At 44.1% G+C, this 16,552-nt stretch overlaps 2 protein-coding genes across 3 annotated transcripts in view; one reads left to right on the forward strand and one right to left on the reverse strand.

Annotated features, from left to right (window-relative positions):
* Positions 1-670: 670 nt before the first annotated feature.
* Positions 671-9,050, reverse strand: RPL35A (ribosomal protein L35a). Its single transcript, XM_073626548.1, has 5 exons — positions 8,941-9,050; positions 8,068-8,110; positions 7,828-7,980; positions 2,860-3,004; positions 671-730 (listed from the first exon to the last, which is right to left on the reverse strand). The coding sequence occupies exons 2-5, from the start codon at positions 8,076-8,078 to the stop codon at positions 707-709; spliced, it is 333 nt and encodes a 110-aa protein (XP_073482649.1). The 5' UTR covers positions 8,079-8,110; positions 8,941-9,050; the 3' UTR covers positions 671-706.
* Positions 9,051-9,136: 86 nt separating this feature from the next.
* Positions 9,137-16,552, forward strand: part of DRC9 (dynein regulatory complex subunit 9) — a 53,003-nt gene continuing 45,587 nt past the window's right edge. The window contains exon 1 of one of the 2 annotated variants that reach the window (XM_073626543.1): positions 9,137-9,263. The gene's annotated coding sequence lies outside the window, so the exon portion shown is untranslated. Of the gene's footprint in view, positions 9,351-16,552 lie in introns of both variants that reach the window. The other variant, XM_073626542.1, reaches the window with a different exon arrangement.

Consider the following 16,552-nt stretch of genomic DNA (forward strand, 5'->3'; position numbering starts at 1 on the left):
GGCCAATGAAAACTAGAAAGTCAACCAGCAATCCACCAGAATAAAAAAAATGGAAACAACATGACCAACAAAAGTCAACAATTCACTGGGCCTAGATGTAAAAAAATCCCTGTTGAGAAGTGTGAACATAAATCCAAAAAGAAAATACCTGCTAGTCAAAAAGATAGCAGGCCCAAGTGTTATACTCTTAACCCAAGAAGGAAAAGTTTAATGAGGAAGGGGTGCCTGCACAAGCAACTGATTTAGATGGCAAAATGTGTGCCCTCACAAATGAACATCCCAATGGATGAACAAAACACTGGAAAAAACTCAAGCATTAAAGGGGAAGGCAGAGTGAGTGAACAGAGTTTTCAACAATGGGGAAGCATTAAAAAGGGCACTAGTACCGGCCACAAAAACACTACCTAGAATGGGTACTTTTAGGGAATGTTGAATAGAATTATCAGCAAAACAAAATCAGCCTTGTAGGCTTATGGCAGAATGAGGCTGCATGGTGTAGCATTGCTGACTGGATGAAGTCTACTGCAACAAACCTGGGATGAACCAGGTCTGCCTATTGCTCCATTCCACTACCTGCTTGCGCTCCCTCACTGGTGTCTGTGGGTATACTCACTCAAAAAGGTATACTAGTCCATAATGGCCTATAAAATAACAAAATTTCCACAAAGCATGAGAGATCAAGATTGTTCTTTTTATTTTAAGAAATTTAAATCCTTGAAGGGTACATCATCTGTTAAAAAAAAAAAAAAAAAAAGAAGAAAGAAAAAGAAGGTTAGGACTTTCTGGGAGGCAAACCGGGTACGTTTTCACATAAGATACAGTGTAAATCTGTCAGTTACTTAAGGATTGTTGTCACTTGCCAATATTAACTTTAATAGCTCTTATTATATCTAAGGGACAACAATTTAAAGGATGAGTATGGTCAAAGCACAAAGTTTACGGGAGCGGAGTTTGTTCTGTAACATGTTTTCAGCCGACAGTGGGCCAAGGACCACTATCTGCCAACATCACTCAGCCAAGTCCAGGCGCTGGATTGATTCCAACATTCCAGTCGGGATCCACCCAGAAGCCTGAACCAGCAGATGGCCCAACCTCTCAGCGAGCCACTGGGAGACTGAGCCAGCCGCTTCCGCCCTCTCCACAGCCTAGCGCTGGAGGGGCAGAGCAGAAAACTGGTGACTGAAAGTCACTGGCACGCTCCTCAGATTGGAGGGGATAACTGAGCAATAAGCTGTGTTTGAGCGCTCGATTCTCAGTGCAGAGGCGGCAGGGGATCAGATGCAGCATTGGATCGATGCTGCATCCACTTACGCGAGTATAAAAATGTTTTTTGGAAACCCAAACTTCTCTTCATATACCAGACATTAACACTCAAAACATAAATCCTTACATTGTTCTGTAACACTCAAAGCTGAACGCCAGCTTTTGATACACTTTACATAGTTTGGGCCAAGCTAGCCCAAGCTATCTAGGTTCCTCACCAACATGTGAGGCCACTGGATGTGCTTAATAAACTGTATGTAGCTCAGACTGCATACAGAACCATGTTCTGGGTGTAAGCCAAGACATCCCATCTCATACCCAGAATAGAGTGATTGTCGCTCAGCCACTTAGAGAAAGTGATGTATTCTAGCAACGAATATAAAAACTTTGCTCTGCTTGGCAGTCAGAGAGGTGGGCTGATGATGTCACAACCTCTGACTCAGCTAGAGGCAGCTTTGTATTTGTTGCTAGAATACAATTGCTTTCATTGAATGGCTGAGCACCAATCAGATACTCTATGTTCTGGGTATGAGACAGGAAGTCTCAGGTTGAACCCAGAACAGTGCAGTATGCTGTATGTAGCCTCAGCTACAGCACACGCAGCAGCCTCACAAGTTAGTGAGGGACATAGTTTGTGTTGGCCAAGCTGACCGCACTGGTGTTCACTACTTTTTGCAATACAATTCAAATAAGATTATAAAATTTTAATTGAGATCTACATTGCATCCATGAAGGTCTAGTAAATCGAATTAATTCAGTAAAATAGTGATAGTTTGTAGAACCATTGACAACGTATGAACTTAGCAATTTTGCCAAACAAAATTAAAGTGGCCATTGATTTTGTGGTTGCATTTGCCAAATGATCTGAAGCCATATAGCCAGACATATTTGAGAGTGTGCGTGCCCACAACACTGTATTCTTGCAGTGTGGGCCCAGCTGCAGATTAAACAGTCATGCCATGCATTGCTAGCACTGTTATGTGCAATCTTAAGCCAAAGGACTACTAACAAAAGATAACTACATTTTGCAATCATTTTTGCCTTAGACAACTTTATTCTCACTTCTCTTTTCAACCATTATATACTGTACTCTGAGCAAAACCACATTTACAGCAAATACGATTTGCCCTCTTATAACAGCTTAAAGCGGAGAGGGTATCTGGTTTTGACAGGTACCTGCTCCCACTTTCACTCAGATCGCCTAGGCTCCTCTCCCCACAGTAATCTGGGACATGTCACAGAAGACTGTGGGACCATTCAGAATTTGCAATGCGTCTTGCGCAGTGGGCACCCGACTGTGAAGCCGCGAGCTGACACAGCTGGGTGCCACAGTTGAGATGCCAACACTGGGAAAAGAAGCCAGAGGGAAAGGAACGGCTCGGGTGAGCACATCGCTAGATCCTGGGACAGGTGTGGTGTACATTTATTTAATCAGCAGCTACAGTTTTTGTAGCTGCTGACCTTTTAATAAACATAAAAATAACTGGAGCTCCTTTAACAGTTTACAAGAAGTTATAAAGTTTGTAAAATAAAGCACAATACACCATGAAAAATAATGCCATGTAACCTCCAAAACTTGAGATTTCCAGAACTCACCACACGGATTCTTTGTCCAATGGCTTTGGCAGGCAAGTTGGAGCGGAACTTCGCACGGACCATGCCACTGTTTCCATGAGCTCTGGTCACCTTCCCCCAGATCACACGAGTTTTATTAGGTTTACCGCCTGGGGTTACTGTGTTACTAAAAAATAAACGAAAATGAGCTTATGTAGCAATAAAGAAAACACAAAAAAATTGGCTTGATTGCTTGCACATCTTTCACTCACTTTTATAACCATAGCAAAAGGCATGCAAGCTCCAAGACAGCTGAAAGAAGCAGAGTGAAAATGGACAGCTGAAAACAAGTCTGCACTGGTGGCAGTGGTTGCTTTTTTTATGGTGGGGTGGGGGGTACCTGGACACATTCAAACAATGAAAAATATCTGCCATTTCATGTCTACAGAAATCCAATGTAGGCAACTCTGAATCTGTTTATAAGAAATGTGGGGAGCACAGTTGTGCAATTGCTGACCTGAAAATGCTAGCTGACTGGCTCCAATACGCTAAAAACTCAAAACAAGTATGCAGATCAGAAAGCTGTAAAAAGTCCTTATTTGTGTTTTTGGATCGACTCACAGCTAGGCATATAGCATTTTAATATGTCAGCAACGAATATATGAAGGAGGGGGGTGGTCTGGCACTCCCCAACCCTCGGTAATACTATTTGGCTGCATAGCTGCAGCACTTGATTGGAGCTATTGCTCCCAAGCTTGCTGGTTCGTCAGCCAAACTCCTACTTGTTGGCACAGGGGCGGAGTTCATACCGGAGGGCCTGGTAGCACAGCTGTTTAAACAGGCCAAACAAATTCCCACTTACACACTCATTCATAAGGTATGGCATAGGGCCAAACAACTGCAGCGGGTAACGGGGTACACAACTTTCAGCCCACTATGGGGGAATAAATCATATGAGGAATTAGCCAAACTCCAACAGGGACCCAGGTGGAGTCCCCTGGGAATAACTCACCTCAAGCATGTCTTTCATCGTGGAAGACTGCTCTTTCTCAGATGTGCAATCTAAGTATGCACTGCCTTCCAGCATGCTCTTCTATTACTTACAATTAAAACATGCTGTTAAAGCACAAGGGTCCGCAGTGGAAGGGGTACAATCACCCAGCCCTGTTTCCATATAATGCAACGGACACAAAGGGTAGAATATCCCAGTGCTATCTTATGCTCCTATCTGCGCTTTTAGAGGGATACCCTATGAAAGCAGCGGCCCAGTGGGAGGCAGACTTAGGCCCCATTACAGGAGAAGAGGCCCTTAAAAGCAGTCAACACTTGCTCTCTGAATGTAATGCAAAAAGTGACCCAATTGTATATCCTGTTGAGAGCACACTATACCCCAGTAAAACTACATAAAATGGGCAAACTACCCGACTCGTCGTGTGGCAAGTGTAAAATAGTGCCAGGTGACCTGATACATTTCCTCTGTCGGTGCTTCAAACTCCAGATATTGGAAGGGGGTCCTGGCCACGCTTAACCAGGTATTTCAAACCAGTGTCCCTCTTGATCCACTTTGTTGCCTTCTAGGTGTACTAAAAGGGGTAATCCCAAAGGAGGTGACAAGAATGGCCTTTTTCCAAGCTAGAAAAATGATACTAATGAGCTGGAAATCTGCCATTCCGCCTTCGGGTTAAATCCTGGGCTCAGCACATGGAGAACACCCTTATCCTGGAAAAATATATATACACCAACATGGGGGAATCCTGGGAAATCTGACAGACTATGGGCAGCATGGCTTGACACACCAGGAATTAGTCCCAGAGAACTGGTACAGATGAGGCTGCTTAGATGCCCATAGAAATAGTGGGTGCCCAGAGAAATGATTGCCTGTGTAATATGTAACATTGTAAGGAAAAAGCAGGAATGATATGGCTGCCATTACAATGGCAAGGATTTGCAGTATCTCGTCATATGGATTTTAACACTATGTGCCAAGCAATAAATGCTTAATGTCACCCGTTTAGTGAAAGGTATGACTGATGTTTGTGTAACTAATTTCTCAACGTCACAAGTGTGATGTACCATTTTGTTTGGTTTCGCTTTATTTTTCTTGAGCAATAAAAACCTTTCGATTTAAAAATAAGTCAGCAACGGCAGCCACCGAGATTTTTTTCGCTCAGGTTTAATCTGTGCAGGTACTTTTACCAAGTCTGATGAATTGTAGTCAATTGTCCATTATGTGAAACATCCCATCAGTTCCAATTGGGACAGTGCTAACTCTATACATTCTCCTTTCCCCAGCACTGCTATAGTCTTGTCTATTCAGGCAGTGCTGGTGATCAGATCTGCACTAATGTGCACCCCTTAAAGGGCATAGTTTACGGGGGGGGGGAGCTAATCCAAAGATTAATCAACAATTATCCCTTCCTCACCCAAGTTCCATGCACTCTAATGCAACGCTTTCCTTACAATTATGAAACTGGGCTCATGCAAATGAAAATAATTGATTCAGCTGTGACAGTGACACTTGAGGTTTAAATTCAGTGGTCTGAAAGTAAATGTTCACTTGGAAAGTGAATATTTACTGTACTTGGCTATGTAAATGTGCAAAATTTATGTTTATGTCAATCAGCAAACAATAGTCTTTTTATATTTCTATTGCACGATTGGGTATTCCAAGTGAACAGTTTCACAGAGCTAAGCAAATAACCTCTACTCCTTTAGAGAATATGTAAACCCAACATTTCATATTCCTGATGTGCCTGCTGTACCCTGTACTTCTATGAAAAAAAAATGAGCCTGTTCTCTTTGTATTGCTTCCTGTGTGTGAAATCCCTCGTGTTCCTGTCAGTCCCCCTCTGCTTTCCTATTAAAAACTGAAGCTCAGCGTACTGTTGCTTCTCTTCCCCCAGCTCCAATGCAGCTGAGAATCTAGGGAATGTGATCACTTACAAAAAAAAAAAAAAAAAAAAAACCACCCTAAAAGATGCATTAAAGATGGTGCAGCCATAAGACCATACAAACAGAACAAAATATTGTTGCAGGAGGTAAATGTCATTTTTGCACGTGTGCGCTGTAATATTTTGTTCTGTTTGTAAGGTCTTATGGCTGCACCATCTTTAATGCATCTTTTAGGGTGTGTCCACCCCCCCCCCCCCCCCCAAATCTTTGTCTATTGTATGGATTCTGACCAAATCCCTTTTGGGCTGGAGAACCCCACTTCCCCATCATTGTCTCATATTAGTGTCCACCTATGTTATAGGAGTCCTTTAGTTCTCCCATATAGGAGTGCATTTCTGTCACGGTTTAGAGAAGCAGGCTCTTCCATTCTATGGATAGCGTAGGACCCACTGATAATGGGGTACTTTGACGCAGTAAGTGAGCTTAAGCACCATACAGCTGTATGGTGTGACTAAACGTCCATATTTTTTTAAAACGTTCAGGTGTTTTTAATAGCTTTGCAGGAGGGAAATGTCATTTTTGCATGTGTGCGCTGTAATGTTTTGTCCTTTTCATCTTAGGCTGTTCACTTCACTGGGTATATGTGAAGGTTTACATACACTTTAAATAGAGGTAAAACAAACCCCCTTTATGAGTACATATGGAGCGACAAGTTCTCTTTTTGGAGATATCAGGCCCTATTTAACCCCCCTGCATTCAGGCCAATCAGGTCAGGACACAGAATTTAGCAGCAGAAACAGACTCGCTTCTCTCCACCCTAAAACTGGGTCTCAAATGAATTTTAAGAGAGTAATCTGGAAACATGAAGGTACAAGGGTGCCACCTGTCTGCCTTCACAGCTACTCAAATAACTTCTATTCAAAAGCTGGGAACCTGCTTAAAATAAATGTCAACTTGAAGCGTTGCACTTGTTTACAGTCTGTTACTAATATGACGAAGTACTTACACCTACTGCAGTGAAAAGCCAGAGGCACTCAATATTGTAGTAATAGAACGAGAGCACTAAAACTGCAGCAAATCTCAAAACACTAATTCTATATGGTAGGCCACAACCCTGTACATCGCTAAAACCACAATCATCCTAATAAATAACAAAGAAACATTGTGTGTAAAGCTAACCATACACACAGCTAGATTTCTCTTGTTCAGCTCATGGGCTGAATGAGTGAAAGTCAACTGATACCTCCATCAATGCTAAACAGTGTGGGTGGAGAAATCTCCTTTGCCGGCTAAGGTATTTAGCACATGCAGCTGCCTGACTACCTTAACTGTGACTACATTTGATTGGCCAAAGTCACTCTTCAGCCCACAATTTACCATCCAGCTCCTTCATGGTTTCAATTGAATTTTGTTGAGCCAGGTAGTGCTGACAGGGCCATCTACATCTCCAATTTCAACCAAAAAACCTCTGTGCAGCAGGCGCGCCCCCCCAATTTGCGCTCCTGATTGGCTTTTGGCAGCAGCTGTCAATCACAGCCAGTAACCCAATCAGGAGACGCAGGGGGCTGGGCTGAGCCGCAGCTCAGTGGGTGAATGGATACACAAAGCCATGTTTGGGAGCTTGACTGCTTGGGTGTCCCAACAACAAGCCTGCTGTGGGGGCATCCAGCAGGAGCGCTGGCATGGGATCCGAGAAGGCTTTGTTAGAACTTTAAAAACTAGCATAATTTGTTCTTGCAAAAGCCAAACAAATCAATAAAAACCAAGGAAGCTAATCATGCAAACATTTGTGATTATTTAGCAGAGAAAGAACAAGTTGGAAGCGTTTTATAGAACATTTTTATAACCAATTAGGACTGTTACTACAGAGACAATTCAGCACAAAGTGGGGTTGATTTATTAAAACTGGAGTGCAAAATCTGGTGCAGCCTTTGCATGGTACCCAAATTCTAACCAGCTTGTTCAACTAAGCTTTGAAAAAAAAAAAAATACCCACACACCACACTTGAAGCTGATTTGTTTGTATGCAGAGCTGCACCAGATTTTACACTCTCCAGTTTTAGTAAATCAACCCTGCAATATTACCCTAGAATTGTGTCCTGCAGGTGAAATGCTCACTTTTTTGCTTTGTATACATAGGCGCATCTCTTGCCCAGGTAGAAGTCTGTCTCATCCCGAGCATAGACCCCTTCGATTTTCAGTAGGGCCGTGTGTTCCCGCTGATTTCGGAGGCCTCTCTTGTAGCCAGCAAAGGTTGCTTTACACCACAATCTAAAACAATGGAAATGACGACAACAACATTAGTACAAATGTGGTTATACACATAACCCAAAGCCCCAAACATCCACCCGTACATACCTGCCAGACATTTTGTACTGTCAATGTCCAGATGCAGACACAACTGAAGGAGGGGGAAAAAAAAAAAAAAGTCAGTCAGTCAAGGCTTACATATCACTAGGATGTTTTAAATCACACTGGAAATGGATGACACTTTATGTGATGTTGAGCTGTGCTTTTTATCACCCAACCAATACCCCTTTAGCTGCAGAGGCCGGGGGTATACACATGCTGCAGCCATACTGCTTTATGGCAGGAATTATACCCCTGTTGCTATGACCCGCAATGAATGCGGTTGGAGCATGCTAGTGCAATCAATGGGTTAAAGCAGGCAGTGAGGAGATACTTCCTTGCCAACTGTCAAATGCTCTCTGCAGAGCAAAAGGAACCAGGTTACTCTACAGAGACCAGAACTCAGGTAAAAAGGAGCCCATGCAGGCACAGATGTCCTATGGTACGTACATAACACCTGAAGAACACAACCCTTTCATGTGGGGGACAATAAGCATGCAGTCAGAATTGCCATTTGAAAACTAACAACAAAAAACTTTATTGAACACAATACGAAGCATACAGGATCAAACTTGTGCACGTTGTCTCGTCAGGAAGAGCAGACTGTGACAGACTATATGATACACATGGCTCCAGCACACAGGCCGCACACACAGCATTACACTAACAAGCCGGCGCCAACACCTCGGAGAGACACGTCCGCCGACCTCCCGGGGCCGTCCAATCCGCCATGTATCTCTGCCATCCCGACACACACACCCCGCATATACACCTTTATCGGTGACTCTGAGGAGGCGCCCCGTCCCCTCGCCGCTATTACGCAAAGAAACTAGCGATTAACCATTGAATTCCCCCTCAGAAACAGACCCAGTTTCTTCTCACCCGCACTGGATTCCAAGATGGAGGAAAAGGAAGGGGCCGGAGCGCGGCACGCTGGGAAATTAGAAGCGCGCTGTACGTGAGGTGTCCCAAGTGATGCCTGTACGAACTATGCACAGTGGAGGAAAAAGAACCTGACAGGAATGTTAGCGGGGGTGCACGGGGAGAAAAATAGTGCTGGGAATGAAAAATAGAAAAAAAAAAGAGGATATTTTATGTCATGAGACAGGCGTTTAAATGTCAGGGATACTCCGAGGACCCCTGGGGCGGAGCCTTGTATCCATGGATACTGTTTGACGCTTTGTGCTGTGCGGTGTGCCAGTCAGGTAATAAGTTTCAGCGTACGTGTGAGTGAGCTCCGCGAGTGCCAAAAGAGACGGGGGTGAGGGACGAGGAACAGGCAGACATAGCAGGTGGGTCATTGATTACCACCAATGGGCAATGCCATACCTCACCTCCTGACAGAGGCACCTTAGCGTGAGGGAGACCTGTGCTGCTTACAGTGGGCGTGGGGTTGCCACCTCATCCCTTTAAAACCGAACACATATGAATTACACAGGTTCTGTGGCTGATCAAGGTGGTTTTTAAACTCGCTTGGTTCCTTATCCACATTAAATTAGTCTCAATTAGTCAATTAACTGTGTAATTCATATGTGTTTGGGTTTAAAGGAATGAGGTGGCAACCCTATTCGGAACTAGGGTTTCCACCTCATCCCTTTAAAACCGAACACATATTAATTAGGTTCTGTGGCTGATCAAGGTGGTAATTAAACTCACGTGTTGCTTTATCTGCATTAAATTAGCCTCAGAACCTGTGTAATTCATATGTGTTCGGGTTTAAAGGGATGAGGTGGCAACCCTAAGCCCCGGTTCACACAGGAGCGGCACGACTTGCAGGTCGCCTCAGCGAGGCGACCTGCAAACGACTTCCGAGGCGACTTGCAAAACGACTTCTGCATAGAAGTCTATGCAAGTCGCCCCCAAAGTAGTACAGGAACCTTTTTCTAAGTCGGAGCGACTTGTGTCGCTCCTCTTAGAACGGTTCCGTAGCACAGAACGGGAGGCGACTTGTTAGGCGACTAGGTCGCCTGACAAGTCGCCCCTGTGTGAACCGGCCCTTAGTGGGCGTTGCTTAATAGACTGAATACCAAACTTTTTTTTTTTCATTTTGGATAGAGCAAGGGAGAGATCTAACCCTTGTCAGATTTTTTTTTAATGCCATCTGTGTCCCATTGAGGAGATTTCTCTTCACTTCCTGCATACAGTGTTATCACTGATCTATTAGTGTCAGTAACCCTCCCAGCCAGTGTCAGCTGGCACCAGTGTCTGCCCACCACACTATCATAGTCTCAGTATGTCGCTGATCACTGTCATTACTAGTATAGTGCAGTGGTGGCCAGTGGTATATTTTCTTGGGGGGGGGGGGGGGTGGCACAGCAAACAGTGCACAGCCAGCACCCCCCCCCGTCAGGGTTAGTCGGTCACCCGCAACACTCTCCCCAGGCAGCTGGCTTCCCCTGTGTTTCCTTCTCGGCATCACAGCGGTGTCCTCGCCATGCGTCTCCTTCCTGGCACCATGCCAGTGTATCCTCGCCGTGCGTCTCCTCCTTGACACCATCCAGTGCCCTGCATGTAGATTAGGGGACCGGATGCATGGATGGCGCCTGTGCACCCCTTATGGATGGGACGCCACTGGTATAGTGTCTGTCTTCTGGTCACGGTCAGAACTATATTAGTGTCCCCAAAAATGCAGTGTTAGCTGGATCAGCCCCAGTGATCATTGCCAGCAGTTGCATTTTAGCTCCCCTCCCCCCCAAAAAAAAGTGCAGTGTTAGTATAATTTTTCTGATCACTGCCACCTCTGAAACTGTCCACAAAACCGCAGTATTAGCCAGATCAGGCCTGATCTCTGCTAACACTAGCAGTTCATTTTATTTCTAGCGTACAAGCAGTCCCTGATTGCTAGCCAGCAGCTCTTTTTCCCATAAATGCCACAAGGTACTTGTAAAGTTAGTGCCCAAAATATCCCAAAAAAAGTTACGCTAATGAGAAGATGTACAGGATTCTGAGCATGACAGATAAGAGCGAAGGGGAGGTCTCACTGTCATAATCAGGCTTAAAAAACAAATCTGTAGAAAGCAGCCGCAACCTGACAGACAGCTTGGAGAATGGTAAAAAGGTCCCTGCTAAAACCAGGTGTGTCTGTCCCTATGTTTCTAAAGTGCTACAAACACATAATTATGCTCAGTTGCAGAAGGGTGCAAGTAATAGCGCTGCACTACTTTTTGGTGATCTGGCAAGCACCAGCAGCAAAGTACAGCCTGGCCTTTTAGACACCAGCACTGAAGTATTTCAAAGAGAAGCATGTTTTTTTTTTTTTTTAAATCATATTTACCTAGGTGAATTCTGAATTTGTCCCCCACCATATCTAAAGGTGAGAACTGATCGATCAAGCACTGCTGATCATTTCGTTCTCCAAGATGCTCTGGAGCCCTGAGCTGTGGAGGGGGCAGGAGTGGCAGGCTCTCAGCAGCAGAGGCTGAGCCAGGTTGTCGGTCCAGGCTCCTGGGTGGATCCCTACCGTATGGTCGCAATCTTTCCCCCAGCAAGGGCTGACTCTGTGACGTCAGCTGAAAACGGGTCACAGGAGTGCAGAACGAACTGCACTCCTGTGATCCACAGGAGAAGTACAGCCAAACGAGCTTTGGCTGTATTTCTCCTTTCATGGTGGGGTGGGTGGCACTAGCAGTGCAGTACAAGCTGGTGAGGTGGCTAGCACTAGTAGCATAATGCAAACACAAGCACCAAGACTTTGAGCACAGGCCCATAGAGCCCAGAGTAGTCTTCCAGAGGTGCTTGAAAACCCTAATTGGCTGCCCCCAGATTCAGCAGCACCCGTTATCCCCCCATTCACAGTTCAGTCCGGGGGTTCAGGTGGAAATGGCTAACTAACTTAACAACACCTCCTTGACTTTTTTTAGCTGTTTTTCACAGAAGACCTCTATAATTTGATTGTGAACCAAAGTAATGTTTATGCCATACAGCTTCCCCCAATGGCTTGTTAACACCCAGCTTAGAAAGTGGGAGAAAGCCTGCTTGCGGAATGAAGAACTACTAGCAGTGTAATGGAAGGACAAACGTGATGTATTCATCCTCTCTTCCATTCACCCAGACATTACGGTCCAAATTCACACGGCATCTGGTGTCATTGAAAAGCTTCTTTGTGTCCACAACTGTAATCTAAGTATAAGAGGTGTAAACTTCAACAACCAAATAATGAAACCATATTTAGTCTCCCATAGAGCTAGACACTAGTACAAAAAAGATGTTGTGTCTGTGGTAATTGTGGAATAAGGCATGACACCATTTTTTCTTTCCCCCCCATCCTAACCAACCTGGCCTCTGCATCAAGGACTGCTTCCGTCGCTACCAAACTGTAAGGGACTTATTAGTTTAGGGTACAGCATGGCACAGTATAGAGATCCACACAATTCTGCACAAGTAGGGACTCTAAAGATGTTAGGTAGTCAGGAAACTGTCTATCACATTTTGAGAGATACTAAAATCAAAGGCTGGAAAGTTAGAAGAGCAGTTCAGGATTTGAAAAAAACAAACATTTATATTCACTTAGGTGGATGCAGAATCGATCCAATGCTGCATCTGTCCCCCGCCGGCTCTGCAGTGAGAACTGAGCAATCAAACACAGCTAATCATTCAGTTCTCCCCCTCCACTCTGAGCAGAGAGCCATGACTGTCAGTCAGTGGTTCTCTGCTCTCCCCTCCAGTGCTCACTGGGGCTCTGGGCTGTGGAGGGGCGGGAGGGGCTGGTTCAAGCTCTCGGTGGATTGCTGAGAGGCTGAGCCAGGTGTCGGTCCAGGCATCTGGGTGGTCGGGATCTTTCCCAAGCCTGGACTGGCTTTAGCATGCTGTCGGATGAAAACGGGTCTTAGGAGTGCAGAATGAACTTCACTGCTGTGATCCATAGGAGAAGTATGGCCAAAAAAGCTTTGGCTATACTTCTCCTTTTAAGTTACAAAAAAAAGTTGTTTTATTGAGTTAAAGGGGTTGTAAAGTTATTTTTTTTTTTAAAATAACAAACATGTTATACTTACCTTCACTGTGCAGCTCGTTCTGCACAGAGTGGCCCCGAACCTGGTCTTCTGGGGTCCCTCGGCGGCTGTTTCAGCTCCTCCCCGCAAGCATTTACCACCTTCATGCGAGCTCCCTCGCACGGTGGTGAGTGCTTGCGGGCGCGCTCCCGTGATACAGCCGGCGGCTATAGCCGCTCGCTGTATCACTCGGCCCCGCCCCCCGGCGCGCCGCGTCATCGGATGTGATTGACAGCAGCGCGAGCCAATGGCTGCGCTGCTTTCAATCCATCCACTGCAGCCAATCAGCGACCAGGCTGAGCTGCAATGAAGATGACGAGCACGAGCAGCGAAGATTCGAGGCGTCAGGTAAGTAAAACGGGGGGGCTGGGGGCGGCGGTACTGTCAAAAGTTTTTTCACCTTAATGCATAGAATGCATTAAGGTGAAAAAATGTTTACTTTTACAACCCCTTTAATGTTATATTGTTACTGTATGTTATTGTTAACTGTTGTTGTTTGCTTTGCAGGAATGCCAATCAGCTGAAGCACTAATCTGTGTGTTTTATGACAGCAGCAGACTGTATTATGACTGCTCTCAGAATACATATGTTAGTGCCTGCAGAGCTGCAGGGGGAGATTTCTCCATCCACTGTTTAAAAATAAATAAATAACATGTACGCCCAGCATTAGGAGTATCGGTCGGTCAGGTGGCGGTAGCTCCTATGTGCAACATATACTTTTTTTTTGGCAGAGATTTCTTCATCCACATTGATCATTGTGAATGGAGGAATCCATACATTACATAAACAGTTGTGTGAAAAAGCATTGGCCCCCTTTCTGATTTTTTTTAATTTTTGCATATTTGTCACACTTAAAGCGGGGTTCCACCCAAATTTTGAACAATATCTGTATGTATTCTCTTCCTTGCCTAGATGCTGACATGCCGTTTAAAAACATTTAAATCGCCGTAATTACCTTTTATTTTTCTATTCTTCTTTGCACTTCCTGGTTCTCCTCCCGTGGGAGTAGGCGTGTTTCTAGCCTCTCCCAGACTCCTGGGAGCTAGTCTCAGGCTTCCCAGGATGCCACTGAGCATGTGCAGGAACGAGCGGTGAATGCTGGGAGCACAGCATTCACCACATCCAGGAAATAAATGCTTGTGGGCTTCAAATGCCCACAATGAAGATGGAAGCCGCCTGCAGTGAATAATATAAGTTATTCTTTCCGACGAAATCTGACACAGGCGGACATATTACACACAATGTGTGAGTATGTAATGCTGAGAAGAAAAGTTTGTGAATGAACTCAAAAAAAAAAAAAAAAAAACGATAGATAGGTGGACCCCCGCTTTAAATTACTCAGATCATCAAACATTTTTTATTATTACACAAAGATAACCCGAGTAAATACAAAATGCAGTTTTTAAATGATGGTTTCATTTATTAAGGCAAGAAAGCTGTCCAAACCTGCCTGGCTTTATGTGAAAAAGTAATTGCCCCCTAAGCCTAATAACTGGTTGTGCCACCCTTGGCGGCAACAACTGCAATCAAGTGTTTGCGATAACTGGCAATGAGTCTTTCACATTGCTGTGGAACAATTTTGGCCCACCCTTCTTTGCAGAATTGTTTTAATTCAGCCACATTGGAAGGTTTTCCAGCATGAATGGCCTATGTAAGGTCATGATACAGCATCTCAATTGGATTTAAGTCCAGGCTTTGACTAGGCCACTCCAAAACCTAAATTTTGCTTTGTTTGAACCATTTGGAGGTGGCTTGCTATTGTGTTTCAGATCATTGTCCGAAAGACAAGTGCACTTGAGCTTGAGGTCACAAACTGATGGCCGGACATTCTCCTTTAGGATTTTCTGGTAGAGCTCAGAATTCATGGTTCCATTAATTATGGTAAGTCGTCCAGGTCCCGAAGCTGCAAAGCAGCCCCAGACCATCACGCTACCAACACCATGTCTGACTGTTGGTATGATCTTGTTATGAAATGCTGTATTAGTTTTATGCCAGATGTAACAGGACGCACACCTTCCAAAAAGTTACATTTTTGTCTCGCCAGTCCACAGAATATTTGCCTAAAAGTCTTGGGGATAATCAAGATTTTTTTGGTAGATGTGAGTTGAGCTTTTGTGTTCTTTTTGGTCAGCAGTGGCTTTGGCCTTGGAACTCTTCCATGGATGCCGTTTTTGCCAAGTCTCTTTCTTATTGTTGAATCATGAACACTGATCTTACCTGAGGCAAGTGAGGCCTGCAATTTTTTTAGATGTTGTTCTGGGTTCTTTTATGACCTCCTGGATGAGTCGTCGTCATGCTCCTGGAGTAATTTTTGTAGGCCAGCCACTCCTGGGAAGGTTCACCACTGTTCCAAGTTATCTCCATTTGTGGATAATGGCTCTCCCTGTGGTTCACTGGAATTCTGAAGCCCTTCCTAGACTGATACATGTACATTACTTTGTTTTGAATCTGTTCTTGATTTTTTTTTAGATTGTGGCATGATGTGTGGCTTTTTGTGATCTGTTAGCATGCTTCATTTTTTCAGCTTCTATTTATGTGATTACTTGGTTCAACAGGTCTGGCAGTAATCCGGCCTGGGTTTGGCAAGTGAAATTTAACTCAGCTTTCCAAAAAATTGTGGTTAATCACAGCTCATTCATGATTGGAGGGGGCTATTAATTTTTTCACATAGGGCCAGGCAGGTTTGAACAGTTTTTTTCCCTTAATAAATGAAATATTAATTTAAAAACTGCATCTTGGATTTACTCGGGTTATCTTTGTGTAATATTAAAATGTGTTTGATGATCTAAATCATTTAAGTGTGAGAAATCTGCTAAAAAAAATAAAAATCAGGATGGGGGCAAATACTTTTTCACATAACTGTATGTCCAACATTAGAAGCATGGGATGGATGTGTGCTAATGTTGGGCATACAAATTTTCTAGCAGAGATCTCTTCATCCACATGGATTGATGTTAATGGAAAAATCTGTTTCGTTCTTTTTTTTCTTTCAGCCCACAGTCTGAGCAAAAAAAGAACATTACATGTAAGCCCAACATTAGAAGCGTGGGGTGGATGTGTGGGAGAAACTTATGTTGGGCATACACTTTTTCTGAACATTACATGTATGCTCAACATTATGAGTGTGGCAGAAACTCCTAATGCTGGCCATACACTTAATGTTTCTAGAGGCCCTAAAATGCCAGGACAGTTCAAACATCCCCCAAATGACCCCTTTTTGGAAGGTAGACACCCCAAGGTATTTTCTGAGAGGCATATAGAGTCCATGGAAGATTTTATTTTTCGCCACAAGTTTTTGGAATTTTTTTTTTTTTTTTTTACACAAAGTTGAAAAAGTTTTGGCAATCTGGCCACATGCAGAGGCCCACAATTCAATGAGCACCTTCAGGTTTTAAAGGGGCATTAATTACACGTTGGATTTCCTGACTACCTATCACATTTTCATAGGCCCTAAAATGCTAGGACCGTGTGAACAACCCTCAAGTGACCCCTTTTTGAAAACTAGA

This window comes from Aquarana catesbeiana, linkage group LG04 (genome assembly GCF_042186555.1).
Source record: "Aquarana catesbeiana isolate 2022-GZ linkage group LG04, ASM4218655v1, whole genome shotgun sequence".
Taxonomy (NCBI): Eukaryota; Metazoa; Chordata; class Amphibia; order Anura; family Ranidae; genus Aquarana; species Aquarana catesbeiana.